Source organism: Lepisosteus platostomus, chromosome 1 (genome assembly GCF_059453375.1).
Source record: "Lepisosteus platostomus isolate fLepPlt1 chromosome 1, fLepPlt1.hap1, whole genome shotgun sequence".
In the NCBI taxonomy this organism is placed as follows: Eukaryota; Metazoa; Chordata; class Actinopteri; order Semionotiformes; family Lepisosteidae; genus Lepisosteus; species Lepisosteus platostomus.
Window position 1 is genome coordinate 53,698,414 of NC_142611.1, and position 23,568 is coordinate 53,721,981.

Here is a 23,568-nt window from a genome sequence, read left to right on the forward strand (position 1 = left end):
TTGTATCTCATGGTACAACATTGTAGTGCAACAGCAAAGATATTCACCATAGTTTATTAAAATCAATTAAAATTATATACGAGAGAAGAGAATACAATACAAAAGTGGGTCTTTCTGCCAATCTAACTAGTTTTATAACATTAAACTATGGATTCCATGCATTCATTGTGAAAAAAATGCCTCCTGTTCTAAATTTTAAATACACTTCTCCTTCTCCTTAGTTTCCATTAGTGGCCTCTGTTCCATGTATAACTGATGATCCTTAAGACTCCTTTGTTTCGACTTTTTTAATGCTTTTGAGGATTTTTAGTGCTTGAATAATGTTCCCTCATAGTCATTTCTGTTGAAAACTAAAATAAGTCTTTTAGCCTGTTAGAGCAACATTTTCATATAAGCCTGAGAAAATTAATCTTTTGTGTACATTTTTATTTAAATTCTACCTTTTTAACTAAATGTCTTAACATCCATCATGCTTCCCCACATTGTCTCTGATGAGAATAATGTCTCTTCATAGACATCTAATTGCTTCTTTAATAAGTACCTTGAAAAAAAGTTATCTGCCAGGTGTTTGCCAAATCTTGAATTTGGCCTATATCTTTCTAAATTTCCTTTGCAACTTTCACAGTCTTTGTTAATATATTTTTATGTCATCTGTAAATTTAAATGACTAACTATATCACAATTTGATATAAATTAAGAAGAGCAGTGGTGCTGGTAAAACTGGATGGACTTTTTTGTGGTATGACACCACTCCACTTTTAGCATTCACCCCTTGTCTGTACTCTCTGAATCCAGTCCATTGAGCAATTTTTAAAAAATGTGCATTACCATGAATGCTTTGAGAATCAATCTTTTATGAAGATCTGCCTGGATATCTAAATGAAGTTTACAATAAAGGTTTAGCTGGTGGACAAAACCTTGATTTAACCAATCACCTGATCTTTCCTCCTTATAAATGACCTTCTGCTCAGCAATACTATGCCTTTTGGCTTTTTGTTCTACACCTCTCACCTGCTATTCATTATTTGTTCCAAACTCTGATTTTCCAGAGGTAGCCCTTACAGATAGTCTTTCTGGTGTCCCTGCTTTTCCCCAACTGACCTTTGCTCCCTTCTTTTCCTGCTGCAACCCATCCTGGACTACACTTTCTAGTGCTTTGATCTCCATTTATTATCTTTTCTGAACACATTTGTCTGGAACACGTAATTAGGGAGGAGTTGGATGCTGCAAGCCCTCAACAGCTTATTGCTGTCTCAGGTTGACTAGGATTCTCCCTCCCTCTGCTCAGATGTGATTCATTGATACTCTAATATTAAAACAACTGAATTCCACTACTACATCATGGTCCCTGCCACTGCTGTCTGTTAACCTGTTCATCCTGTTTACCTTCTGTATTTGTTTCTTGTGTTTTCACTCCAGAAAACTCATCCATTATCTTCCTTACTCGCTTATCCATTGTCTTAGGTCTACTCTCTTTACCCTTTCCAAAACAAGCACTTGACTCTTGCCACTTCTGTCTCCAATCAATGCACTGCTATTCAAACTTCTTCTGAAAATTCTGTTTTTACTTAAACACATTTTCCAATTTAATCATATTAACTTGGGTTCTCTTCTGAAGCATGTTACTTCTGAGGGCCAACATACAGTTGATTGTGGTTCATTTACTATCTCCCTCAAGTCCTCTGACCCCCGTGTATTTAAAGCTTTAACTTATCTAAATGCCATTGGTTATTTTCTTTTCATAAAGATATTCTCTGTTCTATCTTCACTGAGAATCACTATTAATTGAATAACTACAAGACTTGAATTCTGGACTTGTCAAACTTTTTAAAGTAGTTTTCATTTTTATAAACATTACAAATTCCCAAGGCTTTTGCTTGATAGTATAATCATTTGATTTACTGGAGGAGCTTGACACTGCCTTCTGCTAACATCATCCTGTGGGACAGCAAGTGCTTGCCTTTAATATTTGCAACTCCTCCTTTCATTCCACATTGGGTGTCCTTGGCAGTCTCCTTAATACTAAGGTTTGCACATACTCATCCTGCAAATTTGCCTAGCTATTGCCATCAGGCCCACAGTCCTGTCCCATTTTCTGTCCATGTGACTTGTGTGTAATGAATGAGTGCAATTCTGGTCCATGGTCAGTATACCAGAGCTCATGGCTGAATTTAGCTTTCTTTGTCTGTTATAAATTGGATAGACTTTTTTTAACATTTTTTTCTGGATTCACTGGCTTGCCCTTCTTTCCTTTATTTGCAATAGTCTTCAATCAGCTGTATCTGACATGGACTTTTAATTCCCTTTTTGAAGGAGTCAGTCATGATTTATGATTTTCCCTGTTGAAACAACGGGAAATAAGGCTATAAAGCTAAAATCTGCAGCTCTTTAAAAGTTTGATGGATTCTGGCATCTGTTTTGACTACTTTGGGATGATAGGCTCTTTTCTGCTGTACATCCCACATTTGGTTATAAAAGTAGTACACAATTTTGATTTCTTCTGAGTGGCTATTAATAATTCCTTGATGGATGTTACCATCCAACACCCCTGCCATAGCCTCTCTTCCTTAAGTTGTCCCACAAAGTACAAGTGACAACTAGGCTGCTGACATCCTTGACAAGTTTCCCCACTCTGTGTGAGAATAATTGAAATCTCCCATGATAACCACTTCTTCCTTTACACATACATTCCTGACTTCATTATATAAGATTACTGTACATTAAAATTAATATCTGAATTGTGTGGTCTATTGCATAATCTTAGATATGAGTTTTTAGTTCTTATTTAATCTGACTTTCAGATTCTGTGACCCTTGATTCATCTTGTTTGCTGCTCTTTTTCATGTGTACTGCTACATCTCCCACTCTCGTCATGTCTCTCTCTTCCAGATGTTGTGTATTCGGAAATGTTGTATCCATCATTACAATACTGTATTCACCATTTCAGTGATTCTAATTATGTTATGTTTGCATGAAATGCAAAAATGCTCCGGGAATGTAGGTGTAAGCATTTCTTTACCTGAATGTACATATTTGCTTTTCACTTGGGTTCTCTTTTTATTCTGCTCCCTGTATATATTCCTTTGTTTTTTAATTTCACTGTAGATCATTGTCCCAGGTTAAATGCATAACAAACAACAATCAACACCCAACCACCTTGCTATTTATCCGAAAAAAACGTAATCAGCTCCTCTACAGTCTGTTACATACATTGTAATTTTTTAACCAATATATAACATTAGTAAAAGACAATAACATCTAGAAACCATAAAATTGCTTTTAAGAACATTACAAATTAACCTTTTAAAAACACACCCTGATTTTCCGCATCTTATTCCTTTCAATCTCCTTCTTATAGATTTATCTCTATAGAGAATAGAGCTATTCTGCCTCAATGCATGTCCTTTACTCCCATAAAAATCATGCCAGCAGGTTCAGTGAATGACAATTGGTGAAGCAGAACTTCAATATACCATTTTATTGCCAAGGATGCATCAGAAGAGAATTGTTTTAACTTTTCCTTAAGTGAGTTCTCTTAAGTGAATCACAGTTCGTTTAATAACAGCCTCTTGTCTCTTGTCTTGTAAAGGGGCCACCAAAGACATGGGGAAGATGCTTGGTGGAGATGAGGAAAAGGACCCTGATGCAGAAAAGAAGGAAGAAGAAAGACAAGAAGCTCTTCGGCAACAGGAGGAGGAGAGGAAGGCAAAATATGCAAAAATGGAGGCTGAAAGAGAAACAATGCGGCAGGGCATCAGGGATAAGGTAAGAAACCTCATAACTACAGTATAACAAATGTTATTACTGTACAGTATGTGTTGTAATTTCTACTGATCAATATCAGTTATGTGGGATTCTCAATAGAATATTTGCAGGTCTAATTTCATTTGCATTCATGTTCTGCTGTCAGGCATTTAAGTTTGAGAGCTGCCATAATTTAATGTAGCGGATGGCAGTAGAATAGGTAAAACTGGACTTTTAGTTTAATTTTACATTAAGCCACAGGCAACAATGTTTAAGGTTACATGAATGTAATTGAATTCCTCATTCTTAATTTAAATAACTAAGTATATTATCAGAATCAGGCAGATGAGATTGGGTCAAATTATAAAAATGAGCATGAAACGAGTTATTAGGAAGTGATTTATTTCTAAGATATACTGTTTAAGGTCTAAGACAAAGGAAATCTAATAACAATTTAGCCTGGTAGCACTTAATGCATTTTCATTTTTGCAAACTCCCCAGAGATAAATGTAAGTTATTTCTGAATTCTTTCAACGTACAGTGATGATCATCAGTGCTCTGCTCTGCATCCAGACTAGACAATGGAACACTGATTCTATGTGATTAGCCTAATCTATGAGTTGGGAGTTGTAATGTGTGAATTTGTGGAACCTTGGGAAACTTTGACTGGCAGATAACTAAAAATATCCCGTGGGCACTGGTTCTAAAATAAAAGAATATCAGTGACAGTGTTATTGGCAGGATTGTGATTCCAGATGCTGTAAGGGGGAAATAACTCAGCCTGTCTTCATTTTAAAGTGATACTTCTTCATAAGAATGACCTATAAAAGTTTCCAAATTAGAAAGTCAAATCAGCAAACTAATATCTAAGATCCATAGTATACAAACTATAATTGTACATTTAAAATGTATTAAAATATTGATGCTGCAAAGACAAGTGGTAAAAATATTAATTTATGGTCATTTCATTTAATTCAAATAAATTGTCTGAATGATTATTTCAACTTTGGAAACAATTGGAATTTTTTTTTTCAATCCAAAAGTAGGTCTTGCAAATCCCCAAATATTTTCATGCACTTCCCCCAGTAAAACCTTGCTGGTTTATGCTTATTTCTTTTCTTCAGGGCAGTGTTGTACTGTAGTGCATATTTTGTTTCTAAAATTTCTTCAGTGCAAAAATAAAATGTTTTTCTGTAGTCAAAACTGAGATATGAGCCTTGTTTACTCCTCAACAAGAGCTTCCTTTAGTCTCTTTAGCCTGATCTTCTCTCGGAAAGCTCTCTCTGTCCGTGCTGTTCTCACCATAGCCTCAGCACACTACAGGGCTACCAATCCTTTTATTATTGAAAAATAAAAATTACTAACAAATTCATTATTTTTTACTTTTCTATGTAATACAATACAGCTGGGAACTTATCTTCCACCATGCAACACTTTTTTAATTTTTTTTTAAATAACTCAGTTTTAAAAATCAACCTTACAGAAGTCCTTGGGCAGTGGGAAAGCACAACACTTAAACCAGTTAAGCAGAAGTGCAAATTTTGAAAACATAGTTATAAAAGTTATATTTTAAATACAGTTTAAACTGATGGCTTTGATTAGTTTTGATTTGTTTGCTCTCTTTACTATCATCAAGGATAATAGTTTGATAATTACATAGAAATAAGACCACTTCTGTGACAATTTGTTGTTATGTGCATTTTCTGTTTCTTTTTTAGCGTAGCTCTTTCTAAGAGAGTACATCTTTGAAATTGAATACTACTGTCTAGCAGACAGGTCAATTCCATCTCAATAACTGTATTGCAAATATACAGAAAGGCTTCTGTCTTGAATTAATTTAATAGTAGATGTGCTTTCTTTTTGTCAAAAATGAGTGTATGGTACACTAAGGTAATGCTGACCTTTTCAGTCAATTGTAGACTGCAGTACTAATGGCACATCAATCTCCATGGTTCACTTGGGAGAACAGTTTTATATGCCTCTTTCTATTGACCTTTTTTGTTTCAGTAGCTAGCAGAGTTTAATTTCAGTAGCTTAAAACTAAAGCAAGCTATCTTTTCTTCTTAACAGATCATAGTTCATATAATTACAGCTTAAAATTAAAATATTAAAACATGTAAGATATCTAAAATTTCGTAAAGTAGTTACATAGTCTTCTGGATACATATCTGTATGAAAAATAATGTTCTTAACCAGCCATTGTGATTCATGGACACATATGTAGTGAATACTGCAAAGACCCTGTGAATTTCCATGTTTTAATGTAATATTGACTTTTTTTTGCCCCACACAGGAAGTACAGTATACATATTATTTTGCATCTTGTATGAATTATGCATAATGTATCTATTATGTAAATATATTTCAACTATGATTTTACCTTTGATATGTATGAAAATGTATGAAGTGTATTTTAGACCTACAGTATGTAAAATGTATTGAAATGAAAACAATGTAACAGTGAATGCACATGGCATATTCCAAGTAGGCATGTATAGTACAACAAAATTCATAATGTAACTTAATATGGTCTCACATCAGAAATAATCCTTGTTCTTCTAAGTGAAGAATTTAATATGTAAGCCTTCTGATTTATATTGCCTGGACAAGCAATCAATCAATCAATCAAGATTTTTGTATCAATGCACGAACAGTACAGCCTACAGCATTATTGTACTGTATGCTGTAAGAATTATTAATACTTAAAATAACATCTATTTTTGGCTCATTACTTAACAAAATGAACTGCAAGAAACAGGGTTAACAACAACCAGCCAGCAATACTTATTCAGCATGAGAAAGCATTTTATATGGTTGTACTGCAGTAGTGAGGTAAGAAATGCACCACATGAATACAGTGATGTCATTGCTGCAGCATAACAAGGTTATTCTGGGAGTGGTGTTATTGTGAAATTCTTTCTAGAATAACACTGCTTCCATATACTCTGCAGTAAATTGACACCTAGTGTGAAAGAGCAGAACCTTCTTTGCTATTTATCAACTTGGGGCCGGTGGAATTTGTGCTTGGGTTAATGTCATAGAGGTTTTTTTTTCTCCATGTTGCTCTGTATAGTACAACCTAGTTAGGTCATAGAATTATTCTGTCTGTAACATTTTTGCTGTACTCATAAGCAAACTCAATACTGAAGATCAAAGTTAAGAAAGCACCTCTGCAACACAGATAAAATATCTGAAACTACATACACTAGGAGAAGCATCATTCAATGTAACAAATCAACTTGTCAGTGTTACTACAGTTTTGACAGTGAAAAAATGACATATTGAATAAAATAATGAGTTTCTGTATCAGAAAGAAAAGATTAAAACACACAGAACATTACCTGTTTACTAGCCAAAAATACACAAAGGAATTGGAAAATTCCCCACTGTAAACGTAATGTAACTTTGTACAACACGAACCATGGAATATATTTGGTTTATCAGTTGATTTAGTGTAATTAATGAATAAATAAATAATAATAAACTACCATTTACCCAACAGAGTTACATTTTACGGAAACTTTGGTTTCACCTTTTTCATGTTTACTTATTATTCTGTTGTTCTTAAAGCATTATAAAATGTCTGTATTTCCCTCATCAGAGAATCCTTTCTCATAACATTTTTGTTATGTTACACATATTGCCTACAATGGAGTGGGAAAATCAAGTTCTATAAGAAAAAAATGCCCCATCAAATGTTTTGCCCCATCATTTGTGTTTTGTTGAATATTGTTTGCTGTGTGGATTATGAAAATCTTTCATAAAATCTTTAAAAAAATAATGAAATACTACATGTTCTATATACTGTGTATATAGTCTTTTGAATACTATAAACTATACAATATTGGAAATAATTCTGGTAACAGAGGATGAGCTTAGTATATACTTCAAAGTATACTGCATAAACATGCACAGATACATAAATATAAGCTCAATACTGTATTACAGAAAAAGGAATACATTGTTAGAATATTAATATTTGTTATAATATTCCATTGCTTTGTACAAAGCTTGTTGTTTTCATGCTTCCATTTACAGTACCATTGCTGAACTGTGCAGTGTTGTTCAAAATATCCTTTCCAATATTTGTCCAGGTTCAAGCTCAAGTTTCTCATTTTAAATTTAATCCTGTATGGCTTTAATGATAATTAGTTTCACTGTGAAGGCCACATTTCTGTGAGTGTTCCACCAGCCTCTTTATATTATGCTGAAGTTTTCTCTACATAGTCTGTGTATTTGAGGTCATTTGGATGTTAAAAGATGATCAATGGGGCACTTTCCTCAGGAAATTATCTATTGGCATAAATTATTACCAGATGTACAGTATGCAAGCCCCCCAATACTTATGTCTGAGATACAGCTCCACACTTCTGTCGATCCACCCAATATTGTACAACTGATTTTGTAGTGTACAAACTGCCAATGATTATTGCTAAAAGGCAATCACACTCATTTGTGAAGAGCACTTTTTTCTATGGTATATTACACCATGGTTTAATTTCTTTTATCCATTTCAGTCTTTGTAATGTTATCTCTCAACAAAGATTTCCAAATAGCAACTTACCTGTCAAAACTGTCAAATTACTGTGAGAAATTTAACAGTACTTTTGGATAGTTCTTTTTAGTTTTTTTTTTCCTTTACTGCTATTGTCATCATCTCTCATTCATATTGTCAACAGTTCCAATTACCAGTAGTTTCTTCATGGGTTTGCAAATAGCACTGGGTGAAATGTAAAGCTTTACTGCAATATGTTAAAAGGAGTAACCTCTTATAGCTATTTTTTTTTACTTTAAGATGATTGTTATGTGTGATTTCCTTACAATGAGTGATTGTATTCACCACTTTGAAGAGTTTCTTCAGTATTAATATATTGCACAAATTCACAATTTGTCAGAATTAAATTAGTTTTCAGGCAACATTTTATTTTGGCATAAAAAATATTGTACCATGTGTACTTTGCATTGTATACTTTACTCAATTATTTCAAACACTTTATATTGCATTGGTACTGTACATCAAAAGATTACATTTGATTTTTTTGAACAAAATTCAAAACTATGTCATGTGTCTGGCCAGAAAGAAGTAACAAGCTCTGACACAGGAATGGAGGTTGAATGCTACTAATGTGTTTTTGCTATTATTTTCCAAAGATAGAGTTTTAAAGCCTAATATGCCCCTGTATACAAAAAGGGATTCTAGAGAACTTCACAACAAACACAAACTGTAAGGTATTTAAAATTTGGGGGGGCATTTAGAATTTTAAAAAGCGGATTATATCATATTTAATATTTAATTATATTTTATATATGGGTTTTGCAAAATTTACTTGCATAATGATAATATTATTAATATTAACTTTTTGAGTTAACTCTCAAGTTGCTCTTTGACATTTTGAGATGTGTCACTTTGGAAGGAAACAGTTTGTTATCAATTTGATATCAATTATCATCAATTTACCATATTATCATCAATTTACCAATTGTGATGCAATTGGGGGCATGGACACCACAAGGGCACCAATATAAGAGGGCCAAGTAGAGAGATACATCCAGCGCTGACCATGCAGTTTAAGAGTGTTTGTTATTTGTGTCAGAAATAATGTAAATATAAAAAATAAAAACTAAAAGAACACCTAGATCACAGTTTGATCTCCTGACTAATTTAAAGTTCCCTGTCTAAGTACTTGGGACAGCTAACCTGCCACTAGTTTGTTTATCTTGCAATAAAAAACACAGTTTATCAATGTCCTTGTCAGGTTTGTTTGTTTCCATTCAGCATCCCTCTCTGGTCCTTAGTCTTGTTTCAGTTTAAATCCTCTCCTGTGGATCTTTAGGTTTTCTTTCTTACGGCTCTTTTCTCTCATCATAGGTCTTCCAGTTGCTATATTGCTCTCTTCCAACCTCAGGTCTAGTCATGATTTCTTTCCTTTTCTCTTAGCCTCAAGTCTTACCATGATCTGTTTTCAACTGTCACACTCAAAACAGTGTATCCACTACTGCGCCATTTGGAGTGTTGCAACCTTCTATCTCTTTTGTACATTTTTATAGGCAGGAAAAGGACGCACAGCTGTTCCCTGTTCCAGCAAGACAGTTGATGCATCTGATGTCTTGGCATTCTCTTGCGGCCATTTTAGTGCAGGAAATAGTACTCATAAACTGAATGATTTCTCAGGAAAAGTACAATCCCAAAAGTACAAGATGATGCCCCTAGAGGCATCACACATTTTTATGATATTGTTTTAATACTTTTATTAAGTGAATCTAGATACAATGGGGAGCACCTGGCTAGTGTCAACATTAGTGTCAACAAGGCGATCTTTGCTGAAATGTAAGTGTCCCAGATTCAGTGATCAAGACAGTCCTACAGTTTACCTTGGTTTATCTTAGTTAATTAAGTTCTAGGTAAATGATTATGTGTCATTCAACAGTCCAGGAACAAAGTACTGTATATTAAGAAAGAGGGAGCACAGTGAAGGGGAGAAAACAAAAGAAAGACAAGAAACAAAAGAGAGAGAGGGAGAGGGCTACTTGTTCCACATCACCCAAGAAGACCAGATTGAAGCTATGCATTTATACCCTGTTATGGTTATGAGAGCTTTCTGTGGTTTTTAGGGAAGTCTGAGTTCCAGTGTAAAGAATCCCTGAGTTAAGAACGGGCTCTCCTGATGATTGAGTGCATTTTTGGATTAGGCACACAGAGAGAGAGAGGTTGTATTTTATTTAGTTTAAAATAAAGCTTATCTTGTCTTTTGGACTTTGTAGGCATTATTTAAGAGTCAAATACCTGGTAACAGTCCGTTTTTTTTTCTGAATGGTTATAACATTAGGCCTCTGGGATGTCCTATTTGAATGTTTGTAAATAGCAAAACTTGTGCTTTGTACGTTTGTGTTGTTTTTTGTTTAGTGTATGTATTGTCGTTGTTAAAAAATATTTGTTTAACTCAATGTGCCTGTAACTTTTTTCATATACGCTGTGCCGGAGAACAAAGAAACCATGTGCCTCTAACTATACCAGCAGCTTGGCATAAATTCTTTACAAGTTAGGAGTTATTTAATTTATGTATTGAGTAATCCACTCTGTCATTTCTGATTTTCTTCATTTTGTAACCCCCCCCCCCCCTTGTAACAATAGTTTCAAAGTCATTATCCTCTTTACTTTCAGAGCTGAATATTTAGAACAGGAAAAAACATATAAATTATGTCTATATTAAGAAATTAAGTGAGAACCTGTGTCAGTATGCAAGCTGAAAATGAATAAGTGTATTTAATTCAACACTTAAAAATGGAATGAAAAGTAAAAATAAAACATTTGCCATAGCCTTCTTCAGGTGTGTGGGAGAATGAAGGAGAGAACAGGAATGTTAAGAAAAGTATGAATAAGAAGGACAAAGAAAAGAACATGTGAGAATATATACAGAAGTTGAGAAAGGGGGTTTAATGTGATGGGAACCTAGGAGAAAACTTTCTGGTAAATTGTAACAGGCCAGAATCTGTGAATGAATAGAGAAACTTAGAAAGGTATTATCCAATAATTGAGAACGTGAGGACGATGTCAGCCTAGTTTAAGGATAATTTTGACTTCTGATATCTATTTGGAGGAAGATTAACTAGGTCCTTGATTCATTGTGAAAGGACACATACAGAAAGGTCAGTGTAATTACACCTAGAGGTAAAATATGGAACTGTTAGTTTGGATAGATCTTTGATCCTTAATGCTCTGACATGCTCCTTGACTTTGTTGGGTGATCTGTTCCTGTTTTAACAGTATAAATGGTAGGATACTCTCTGAAAAAGATACAATATTGCTATTGCTGATATTGCTCCCTTTACTTTATACTTTACAGCTCAGACGTTACTTTAACTTCTTCATACAGTATACTGTAATTATGTACTGTATCATGCTATTATTGGAAATATTTTCAAGGGTATTGAAAGAGAATGGTATTATGTACATATTGTCTTCATGGTACAAAGTGTTCCAAACAAAGGCTTCCTCAGATTTTGCCTTTTTAAATTGTGCTTTATCTAGATAATGGTTTATCATTTATTGCAGGATAACACTGTTAAATTTAATGGGGATTTTAATAAAGAACAGAGTAAATGTTTATTTTTTATTAAACATGAAACCTGTGAATCCAATTCACAAGAAGGTTTTGTATGTTGTTTCCAGCCTGTGTCACATTGTCACTTCTCGATTGCTTTGGGAAAAGCCTAGAATATGTCATTAACATTCAGGGCTATTTAAGAAATAAAACAGTTGTCCCTAAAACCTGGCTTCCTGGGCCTTTATGCTTAAAATGCACAATGGAAGGTCAATGCACTCCTGCTGAAAAAGCCTGCCTCTTTCAAACACACACGTATTTAGCAGTACACAGATGGCAACAATCCATTTATGGAAAGGGAAGCATTTTTTGCTAGAAAGGCTGACTTTCATTTTCTACTTGAATGCATCAGTGTCAGACATCACGCAGGACAGGATGTCATTGCTTTCTATCTGCAGCACTGTCACAGTGCTTTTTTCTTTATCACTTTGCATTTCCTGATGGTGCCTAGTCATGCCGCATAAGCATGATCTAGGTGACAGATCCATAGCTCAGGAAGAGAGTTTGCATCAGTGATGGTTGACATAGAACCCTGAGTTACCATGTGTCTACATTGTTTTATCACATCAGAATATCAGTGATAGTTAACATTCTGTTAGGTTTTGGGGGTCAAAGAATCAAGAAAAGGCTCAAGGATAGGTTTCCAGTATGGAAAAATAAAAAAATATCCATCTACTTGGCATAAGGCTACAACTAAAAGCCACACTCTTCCACATCTATCACCTTACTTCTTGTCTTAAATTTCAATATCTACTTTAAATTCCCTCTAATGAAGGAAAACATTAGAGAGAATAGTTCATTGCAGAGCACATGTAGGAAGGAAATGTGAGTGCAAACATAAAAATATGAGGATATTTTCAAATTAATCATATCCTATATATCCAATGTTCATTTATACTATTTGTATTTAGAAGAATATAGAAAAATATTAATTAAAAAATACAAAAAAGTTTCTTAATGAGTAGTATAATGATAAAAGCTGTTGACACCCTCTGAGAATTGTGGTCAGACTTTAAAATAATGGGCAGTTCAATCAGTATTGATTATGGAGAGTTGGGCATCATTTTAAAGTTTTAATAAAACTGTTATTATACAAAATAGTTTAGTGATTATTAGGAGTGAATTAAAAAAAGGAAAAGAAGTGCAAGACCGTTACAGCATTGCTGGCAATAAAAAAAAATGTTAAAATACCGTTTCTATTTCAGGACTTGTCATTAAAATACAAATTTAAGAGAAGTAGAGAGAAACTATTTCTAGATTACCCTTGCTATGACACATGTGATGAGGACTCAGCTGATATTGAAAGTAGGTCAGTCTATGAGCAACAGCTGGGGACAATAATGCAGAATTGTTCACAAATGATGTCAGCTTCAGCACATTTTTTTTCTGCTTTGCTTTGATACTGCTGAAACTACTGTACACTTTCATCTTCTTCATTTCACATTCATATTTATCCATATTAAAATGCACTCATCTATCCAGTATCAGATAGATGCTTTTTCTTGGTAAGGTTTGTGACAACCCATAGGGACTATACTTGATAAGATTATTGCAGGGCATACGCATAAAGTACACAATAATACAGTGATAGTTCGAAACACAAGCCAGCCTAGTGAGCATGTTTTTGGAAGGTTCAAGGAATCTGAAGCACAAAATAGCAAAAATCAACTTGAAAACACCACGTGTAATGTATCCCAGTCCAAAACTGACCCCAACACCCAAGGACCTATAAGACAGGAACACTAAGTAACATGTAATTTTGCCCCCCTCATAATCATATGATTTAAACATCTATACTGTTTGTGTTTCTAAGAATCTCCTGATTAGGTTAATTTTTTAAAGACTTTCTTCATTTATGTCAAATTAAAAACTAGATGACTTAGTGTACTATACCTTACATACTGTACATTGTCTTGACCAGGCCCAACTTTTAAGCATGCAGTTATCTTGCCTGAAAAACAATGAACGGCATATACACAGCTTATTCCATATATTCTAAGTAAAACACAAAATGAAAGAAGTACAGTAGATAATATGAAAGAAAATTGTATAGGTCATGATTGAATAGGTATTCAAATCCTTTGTCACGGCAAACCTAAATAAATATAGGTGCACAAAGTAACCTTAACAAACCACACAATTAATTAAGTGGCCTCTCTGTGTGTGCAATAATAGTGGTTCACATTATTTCAGAATAAATTCATTAATCTCTCTAAGCAAGGTAGTGAATTTGAAGCAAAGATCCCACCATGAAGACCAAGATCCAATTAACGGAAAAATTTGTTTAAAAACACAGATCAGGAGAAAACTATTACAACATTTCAAGGACATTTAATATTTATTTGAGCATGGGGAATCAAAAATTAAGAGGTGGAAAGCACCCAGAAATTGTATACTGTAGATCAGACTATCCCTGCAAGGAGAAACCAGGCAAGGAGGTACTGTAACTTTTTTAAGTAAGCATTGACAACTTTGAAAGACTTACTGAGTTCAGTGGCAGAGATGGGAGAAAATGTCAACAATATCCCAGTCATTCTACAAAGCTGGCTGAGATGACAGAGTAGAAAATCTCAAATTTCAAATGGAATTTGACATCCATAAGATCCATTTAAGAATTTAAGATCCATTTACAGTAAGTGTTATTGTAAATGTGGTACAAATGCTAATTTTAGGATCTAAATGCAAAACATTACATGGTCTCACACAAAACCAACATCATGGATCACTCAGTTAACACTATTCCTACTGTGAAGCGTGGTGGTGGAAGAATTATGCAATATCACTGCTTTTCATCAGCAGTGATTTGAAACTTGTCAAGATTAGTGAGAACAGAGCTGGAAGAAAGCACTGGCAAATTGTAGAAAAGTTGTCTCAGAACTAAAACTAGGACAAAAATTAATCCTTCAGCTTGAAACTGATCCAAAGCACATGGCTAAAGCTATCCTGGAGTGGCATAAGACTGAGAAAGTGAATACCCTTGAGTGACCCAATCACAATTCTGACTTTGATTCAGTGGAAAGACTTTGAAAACTCCTGTCCATAAGTGATCCGCAAATAACTTGAGAAACCAAGAGTAAATCTGCCTAGAAGAATTGCCAAAAATTGCTCCAAGCCATTGTATAACATTGGTTGAGCCTTACTAAAAAATACTTATTGCTGCCAGAAGTGTTTCTTACAAAAAATTGAGTTCATGGATCTGAATACATATGCAATCAACATATTTCATTTTTTCCTCTTTAGTTTTTGCTGATAATTGCTGTTACTTATCTTCCCCTTAGAAGTCTTCAGTTAGTGAAATCGATAGTGCATTATTTTGCTCTTTCACAGAACAGAACACCCTAGGAAGGTTCTGAATACTTTTGCAAGGCACTGCACATATAAAACAGCATTTTCTAAAAGCTTGATACAAACTACAGTATTTACCTCAGACCTTGACTGTTATGTGAATTTTCACAGGCAGCAGGTCTAAGCATTGAGACTTGTTTCTCAATATGCCTTAAAGTTGATGAATGAATAAAATAAATCTCTCTTCCCCTTTCTCGTTTTGCTTTGAAAATAAACTTACAGAGCAATCAGAATCCCATCTTTGGATTTTCTTGAGCAGATGACAAGATTGTAAGTTCTATTGGCTGCATCAACATATTTTCTTCCACTTTCACTAATAAACATTTAACTCCTGAGTAAACTCTGAGTCTAAGCTGATATGGACAGTTGGTCTTCATAAATTGTGACAACAGAGTCATTGCTTTTGAGAACTAAAAATCCAGCTCTTTAAACTTGCAAAGTTGTAACTTGTTTTTTTTTCTGTTGCTTTTTCAGTACGGCATAAAGAAGAAGGAGGAGCGGGAGGCAGAAGCTCAAGCTGCTTTGGAGGTTGCTGCAGAAGGCAGTCTTACTCGCCCAAAGAAGGCCATACCTGCTGGCTGTGGTGACGAAGCAGAAGAGGAGGAAGAGAGCATCATAGATACTGTCATGAAATACCTTCCTGGCCCCCTTCAAGACATGTTTAAAAAGTAACAGCTTTAGTGATATTTCATTGTTACCCTTTAGTTTATATGGCAAATTCATTCTCCCTCAGAGACTTAGGAAATAGTTCCAAGTTAATCATGTGCCACCTATTTTATTTGTAAATAGCCTCTGGTTTCAATGAAGTATATAATTATATATATGAAACAAAAATAATAATAAAAAACTCTAAGAGTATAAGCCATACTTTACCTTTGAGGAAAATCTCAGTCATATGTTGTTGTTTGTTTTGTTATTTATAATATTTATATATATATGTATACAGTATATATAAATATATACATACATGTATGTATATACCCTTCCTTAGTCTGAAAGGACGAATACTTATGATAAAATACACCTTTTGTTTCATAAGTATTGATTTACCATAACATTGTAAACTGGAAAAGCAAATAACTTCAAATTGAATCCAAACAGTCCATTTTCAAGCATGCCAATGATAAAATCATGTGTGAATATATGTACAAGGATTTAATTTTTTGGTGAATTATATAAAGGTTAAAGGCAATAATTCTGGCTTTCAGTTTTAATTTTGTTTTCAACATATCACATCATGTTAACATCTGATAAATGTGTGTGCTTCCTAACATTGAATGAAGTGCTATCCCAATTTAAGATACTTCTGTCACACAACCGAATTAGAAAACACACTTGAAATCCACAAGCAAAATAAACTCATAGATATACAGTATATAATATAGAACGTTTAATTATAAAAACTTTTCAGCAATGTTCTTAGGAACTCCATTACAGGGTGACATCATGGTGATCAGAGTAGCAGAAAGCTAAAGTCTAGAGGGCTTTTTTTCCACAGTTTCAAAAATTTAAATAGAGATACACATTTCTAAATCATTTTATGTTTTGTATGCATTTGATGTAAACAGTGACAACATTACAGGATTTCCAGAGAAGTACTATAATAAATGGCAGGTTAAAAATATTGATATATAAGATATACTGTAGTTATAGAAAAATATTGAGATAGAAGCCTGCAATACTAAACTGATAATTCCAGATAATCTTCAGTGCTGTGTGTTCAAATAATTAAATAAAAATTGAGTTTTCATATATACAGTAGTTTTCCCTGCCTAGCAGTGGGAAAAAAATACAAATTACCACAATACCACAGAAAAGATATTTACTTCTTAGCCTAGATATGTATTCATTGTTTTTTGCTAGGACATCAGCACAAAAGCAAGTCCTGATAAAGTGTTTGTTATGGCAATTTATGATTACAGTTACATTGAAAGGCTGTGATACCTGTTATGAAAGCACACTAACAAATGTTGACACATAATGCGTGTTAAATATTTTGTATGGTGCTCTACCTTGTTTATTAATTAATTGTTAAGGAAACCAGCAGGACTGAGTTTCCATTGAATTTGTATTAGTTCAAAAAATCACAGAAAAATCAAAATATTACTCTAAGCCTTTCTGTGGCTAATTTTCCCATTATAATACATTGACATATCTGCTGTACAGTTTTCTTGCTTCTTAAGAAAGCTATTCAGCATGTCAGTGTTTGTACTCTGAATACTGTAAATAGGTTCAAAAGATTCTTGGAAGCCTCTGAAATTGGATTGAATAGTTACAGTCCCAAAATTAGAGTATGATTATGACTGTTAAGCCCCACGGTTCTCACTTATGTCCTGATTGCATTATCTGCATCATACTGTTTTCTTACACATCTCCTCATACAGTTATGCCATTATTTATGAGACAGTCTTCCTTTTTTATATTTTTTATTTTCATCTTTCAATACACTTACCAGAAAAAAGAACTGCGATCAATTACATTAAACAATTTACCTTTTAAGAGACAAGCAGTGCTCATGTGCTTAAAAGTCATGTTTGTGAACATGAAGTCACTATGTTATTTTTAAAATTGTGATTATGTCAAAGTTGGACTCTCCAAGAATTTAAATTTAGAGATTTGAAGACAAAAATAAAATGTAATGAAAGATAATAATTGACATGTGCTTTACATTGTGAAGAAAAAGTTTGTGAACCCTCTAGGTTGGCCAATATTCTCAAATATTTTGTACCTAAAATACAATTAGACCAGTATGAAAATCTAAAAAAATGAAAATAACATAAGATAACATAGTGTGTGACATAAAGACCGTAGATATATTAGGATTATTTAAATAAATATGCTTGTGTGAAAAAGTATGTGATCTCTTAGATTTAGTAACCAATGTCACCTCCTTGAGCAGCAGTAACTTCAATTAGACATTCTCTCTGATAAACAGTTTTTTTTATTACTTTTAGCCCATTCTTCACACAAAATGTATTTCAAGTAAGTGACATTTTATGATTGCCTAGTATGAACAGTGTTCCTGGCATAATATTTCAAAGGGGATTTGGTCCAGACTTTGATTTGGCCAATAAAAATGCAAAATTAAGTTTTCTTCTTCAGGCATTCTGTTGCAGATCTTTAGGATCATTGTCTTGCTGCATGACATTTTTGACACAGCTTCTGCTGACAAAAGCAAGGTCTGACATTCTCTTCCAGAATTTGCAGATACAATGTTGAATTCATGGTTCTATCATTATGGCAAGGCATCTTGGTCCTGAGGTAGCAAAGAAGCCCCAAGCCACGATACTCCCACCACCACGTTTAACTGCTAGGACAAGGTTGTTGTGTTATAGGCAGTGTTTGATTTTCTCCTTTTTTGAGGACAAGACTTTTTTATTATCAAAAACTTTTGATTGTCTGTCCAGGGAGCATTCTGCCAGTAATCCAGAAATAAATCTTCAGCAAAACTTGTGAGGGCAGAAGAAATCATTGATCTCTAAATTTGTTTTTCAAGAGAAGTGGTTTGTCTTGAATTTAGTCTTTTCCTGATGGTTAAAGCATGAACACATACAACAGCCACAATAAGAGAGGCCTACAGACCCTTAGCTGTTATTCTGGAGTTGTTTGTGATGTTCTGGATAATCTTCCATGATGCTATTGTGGAGACCTTGTAGATGCCCCTTCATGAATGAAAAAAAAATATGTTTTTACATTTGTACATTTTGTACGTATACAAAACAAACTGTGAGCAACTAAACAGCAAATATTTTTAGGATTGAGAGAAAACGTAATCAAAATTAATGTAGAATGTACTGTCAACCCTCCTGTCAAAATGCAAGGTATCTCACTGAAATCATTTTTGGAGATTTAGTACACAAAACATTTTTTTATTTTTTGGAAAATAATAAACAAATGCATGAGGTATCTTCCATGCGTATTGTATTCAGAAAAAAAAAATCATTGCAATACAATGTATGTTTTAAGCATCTCAAGATTGTACACCTATAGTTTAAAATTGTTAGCAATATCACATTTAGAGCTTTGTATCCCAGAAGTAAAAGGACAATTAACAGGGATGTCTTCCACAGAGATATGAAGTATATCTTTTTTTTTTACATATTTTCTCCAACCTTGAAAGTTCTCTTCTTCTTTTCTCCTTTAAACTAGCATCTTTAAGGATTTTTCCATTTCACTGACTTTGGTCTGGGATATTGTAAAATGATCATGAAATGAAGCAAACAAATCAACTATATTTGATTTTGTCACTTAAAAGTTTTATGGGAAAGCTTTGGGAATTACTTTTATAATTTATTGCATATCATTCATAAATTGCATATCATCGTGCATAACTTCACTACAGCTTAGAAAAAGACATTAGTGCTATTGCAATGCGTAAGTGTATGAATTATTTATTTATATGTATTATATATTTAATCTGTCATATACACATTTGATTTATTGAACCAAAATATATCAGGAAGCAGAGCAAAATATCCAAATACTTCTATTTCTTATTTAATACAATTTAAATCTTATGGGATATGTAAAAACAAATAAATAGGAGTAGCTGATATCTTAAACTATGCTATTTGATACCCCATAATTATATTAACCTGAGGATAAGAATTTGTTAAATGTTTTATTTTTAAAACAAGTTTTTGTAAGCCTAACGTTCATTTGGTCATTTAATTTGATAACATTATCTTCCATCAGGACTTTTAATTTCTGAAAATGTTATAATTTTCATTATTCATCCTTGCTTGTTTACTTTTTATTACTTTTTACTAAAAGCAAGACTTATGTGTAGTGCTGCTGAAATAGTAGAACAGTATTGTCATTTATGTTACACTGGTATCAAAGGAAAAAAGTCATGCTAAATTACCAATAATAAAGCAAGAGACAATGGAAAATAAATCTAATTTACCCATTTCCTGATTACTTTGCTGCACATATTGTCAATAAATTCTTCCACTGATCCAGAAAGCAGGTATAATAAGTTTCAGCACATTAGATTGTGTGTTGTCCTGGGTACAAATGGTACAATTAAATAGTTGCATATCAAATTAGAAATAGTCATTAATACTGTATCAACATTAACACTAACCTGATCCACAAACGCTGTCTTCCATATATGACCAGAAGCAGTTGGTGGATCTGCCATATAAGTATTCATAATTAACATTTTCAGTATCTCACCTTATTTGGAGAAAAAGATTATACAGAATCTGGATTTTCTTTCACATCAGTACTACCTACATCAAAAACCTCATATAAAAAATGGGCTTGCAATTTTGTTTTAGTCTGATTTGTGAGTCTATTCATTCATTGGTATATTTTTCCAAGTCCCTGTTTTTCAGACATGAACATTCAGAAATGTATACGGTATGTGCCGAGTCACTTCATATCCTTACATCATCACTTTAATTGTAAGCTTTACCTATAAAAACTCTACTACACAATTGAACACCATGAATCTATCAAAATAGTTAATTAAAAATTATTCCTTTGATGTGTCCCGACTGTATTTGTCTAACATTTCTCTGCATTGTCTTCACGTGTTATCCTATGTGTTAAAAATATGCTATTTCTGATGTACTTTTATGTGTATAGATGTTTCTTCTTATGTCTTCTGGTGCTTGTATTCAAAATTCTGTATAGTTGGTGCATTTTTTTGTATTGTAATACTTTTCTTTCTTTTTTATTTTTGTTTCCACTTGTGTGCATGCATTTGGTCTGCAACAGTGATTTAAGAGACGTCTGTGTTTCCTGTGTGTTTCTATTCCATGTTAGCTCTCATTGCATGCCATCAAGTCAAATATTCTAGACTGTATTGTTCCTTTCATAATGGAATCACAGAACACTAAAAATAAAGTGATTTCATATTACTTTTTTTCCCCTCTGGTTTCTAGCACCATGTAGATCTATACATATAAAGGTGCAAATGAAAAAAAATAGCCCATATTATATTAAAAGAGCGGTATTTTGTAACCACAATTATCACTAAGACCAGTTACAATATATTACTTTTTTGCATTTGTATAGATTGGACAATGATTTGAGGCTATTGAAGAATTATCGTACAAATGTCACCCAGCTATGCTTCACATACAGTAACCCAGAAAATCTTGTTGTTTAAGGGAAAACACCTATTTTGTTCATTAACACTTATTATTTTAACACAGGGCTATCCCTAGGCTTCCAGAAATGTAGACCAATTTCTGTTCTGCTACATTTCAGAAATATCAGAAATGTAGGATAACAGAGCTCACAGCTACTATATACAGTACAAACAAAAAGGTACAGTATATACTGTAAACTTCATTCCTTGTGGTGTTTGTAGTGCTGTACTTGATACATAGAACCAGATATTCTTAGTTTACTTACCATGATGTTTCAGCCAACTTTCCCAGAAAGAAATACTAATACTGGGTCTCACTTACATACTGTACAGCATACAAGGAAATTCACCAAAGTAAGAAGCATTTTTGTGAAGTTTAGAGAATGCAGTTTATTGACAATAGGTGATGGTGAAAACACTGGCACTTTTAACCAAGGAAACCTGGAACCCGGAAGTTGGTAGAGAGGTGCTGCCTCACGACTGGGAGCTAGGCCCTCACGGGTAGGGAAGGAAGAGGAAGACTCCCCTTCCTCATTTTGAGAAGTGCTGCCTCAAGACCAGGCTATGCTGTCAGTGGATAGAAAGGAGGAGATAGTCCTTGACTCACTGTTGCATGAGAGGTGGTGCCTCGCAACTGGGAACGAATCCCTCAATGGGGAAGAGAAAGAACCCCTGACTGGAGGAACCACTTAAGAGGCACTCCTCAAGGGGTTGAGAATGAAGAAGAACCTGCTCAAGAAGGAAGCGAAAGAAGTCCCCTGACTTGCTGAGAGTCACTTTGAGGCGCTGCCTCGCAACTGGGAACGAGAATTAGAAAGTTAGACTTCCCAAGAATAATGTGGCCAGGGGTCCCCTCTGGCTCTCGCTTGAGAAAGTGGTGTTAATGTGAAGGTAGAGAGCAGAGGAGGGCAAATGGCAAACTGAATATCCAAAATAGCTTGGGCAGTGGCAGCTGAAGGAATGAGGAGAATAGGAGAGTAAAACGAAGGGTTGAGACCAGCATTGGAGATCAAAACTCACAGTTGAAGAGAAAACATGTACTTTACCTGGTTACTGAAGTATTCACAGCAAAGTGGATCAGGTTAGATGAGCATAGAAAAGAAAGTGAGAGACTGGGATACAAGACAGGTCACAGAGTCAAACACTCAATTCTGGAAAATGGAATACAGAGAAACTGGTGAATTGCAGCTTGTAGAATCTGCAGCAGCCAGACACGTTGCATCCAAGGGGTATGCTGGATTCCTCGGTGCGAGATGTAGTGCTGGAATAGAAAGCAGTGAGGACATAAAAGAGACTGAAGTGTGGGGTAGAACTGAATCCCAGAGGTAAAATCCTGTAGCTCCTGGAAAACAGGGGGGATAGCGAGGTTAAAATAGAGATGAAGGCGGCTGGTGGAATTGGTGGAAGGTAGTACATGTAGTCCTGGCAGAAGAGTAAGTTGCATACTGTAGGTAGATGGAACTAAATCATGTAGTAATGTGCCCATTGAAATCTGGGTGGAGATTTGTTCTAGACTCTGGAAATCCGGAACTTGAAGGGGAAAAAAGCTGTGATGGGCATCAGGATGTGGGATTTGGGTAACTGTGAATCGTAAAGAGCGTTGGCTGCAGCATTGGAAAGGTCAGAGAGGTATTTCTCACCAGAGCTGAAAGAAATCCAGGCGAGATGGCGAAGGAGGCTTGAAATTGGGGGGGCAGAGGATCTTCCTATTTCAGTAACAGAAGAGGTGGATTTGAAATCAAAATAAAAATTGATTACCCATTCTCTGGTTTCCCTGGACATGGATGGCAGCAAGAATAGGGAAGTGTTCCAGAAGGGCTGACAATCATACAAGGGGTGGGAGATCTTGGATTTGAGAGGGCCAGAAGTTAAAATAAACCATTGAGCATTGAATATTACTGCAAGACTGATGGCAGAAAAGAGACAGGTAGTCCAGACTAGAACCCCAACAGAGAGGCAGTTCCACAGTGGCGGACTAAAAGACCCACATTCTGTTATCCTTCCAAGCATCAGATGATAAAGTAATGTGGGCATTGAGACAGACAGACAGAAAGCGAGAAGAAGGGAGAAAGATTTGCCTTGAGGTACTGTGTAATGTGAATTGTGTAATTCTAATGCTGCAACTAGGATAGCAAGTCGCATTTAGCAATAATTTCGAAATCTGAAAGTCAGAGAGGAGGGAGGAAATAGAGACAGCTTGTCAGAAGGAAAGTGAGCTGCAAATTTGACCGTCTCTAAAGTGATAAGACTTTCTGCTGGAAAGCTTACGAGAAGCAA

General features: G+C 34.5%; 1 protein-coding gene across 1 annotated transcript in view; it reads left to right on the forward strand.

The window, feature by feature from the left end:
- Positions 1–21,058, forward strand: part of cplx1 (complexin 1) — a 60,270-nt gene extending 39,212 nt beyond the window's left edge. Inside the window, exons 4-5 of the mRNA XM_088632240.1 lie at positions 3,590–3,765; positions 15,666–21,058. Coding sequence (XP_088488366.1) covers positions 3,590–3,765; positions 15,666–15,863 — 374 coding nt within the window. The 3' untranslated portion in view covers positions 15,864–21,058. The remainder of the gene's footprint in view (positions 1–3,589; positions 3,766–15,665) is intronic.
- The last annotated feature ends 2,510 nt before the right edge of the window (positions 21,059–23,568 follow it).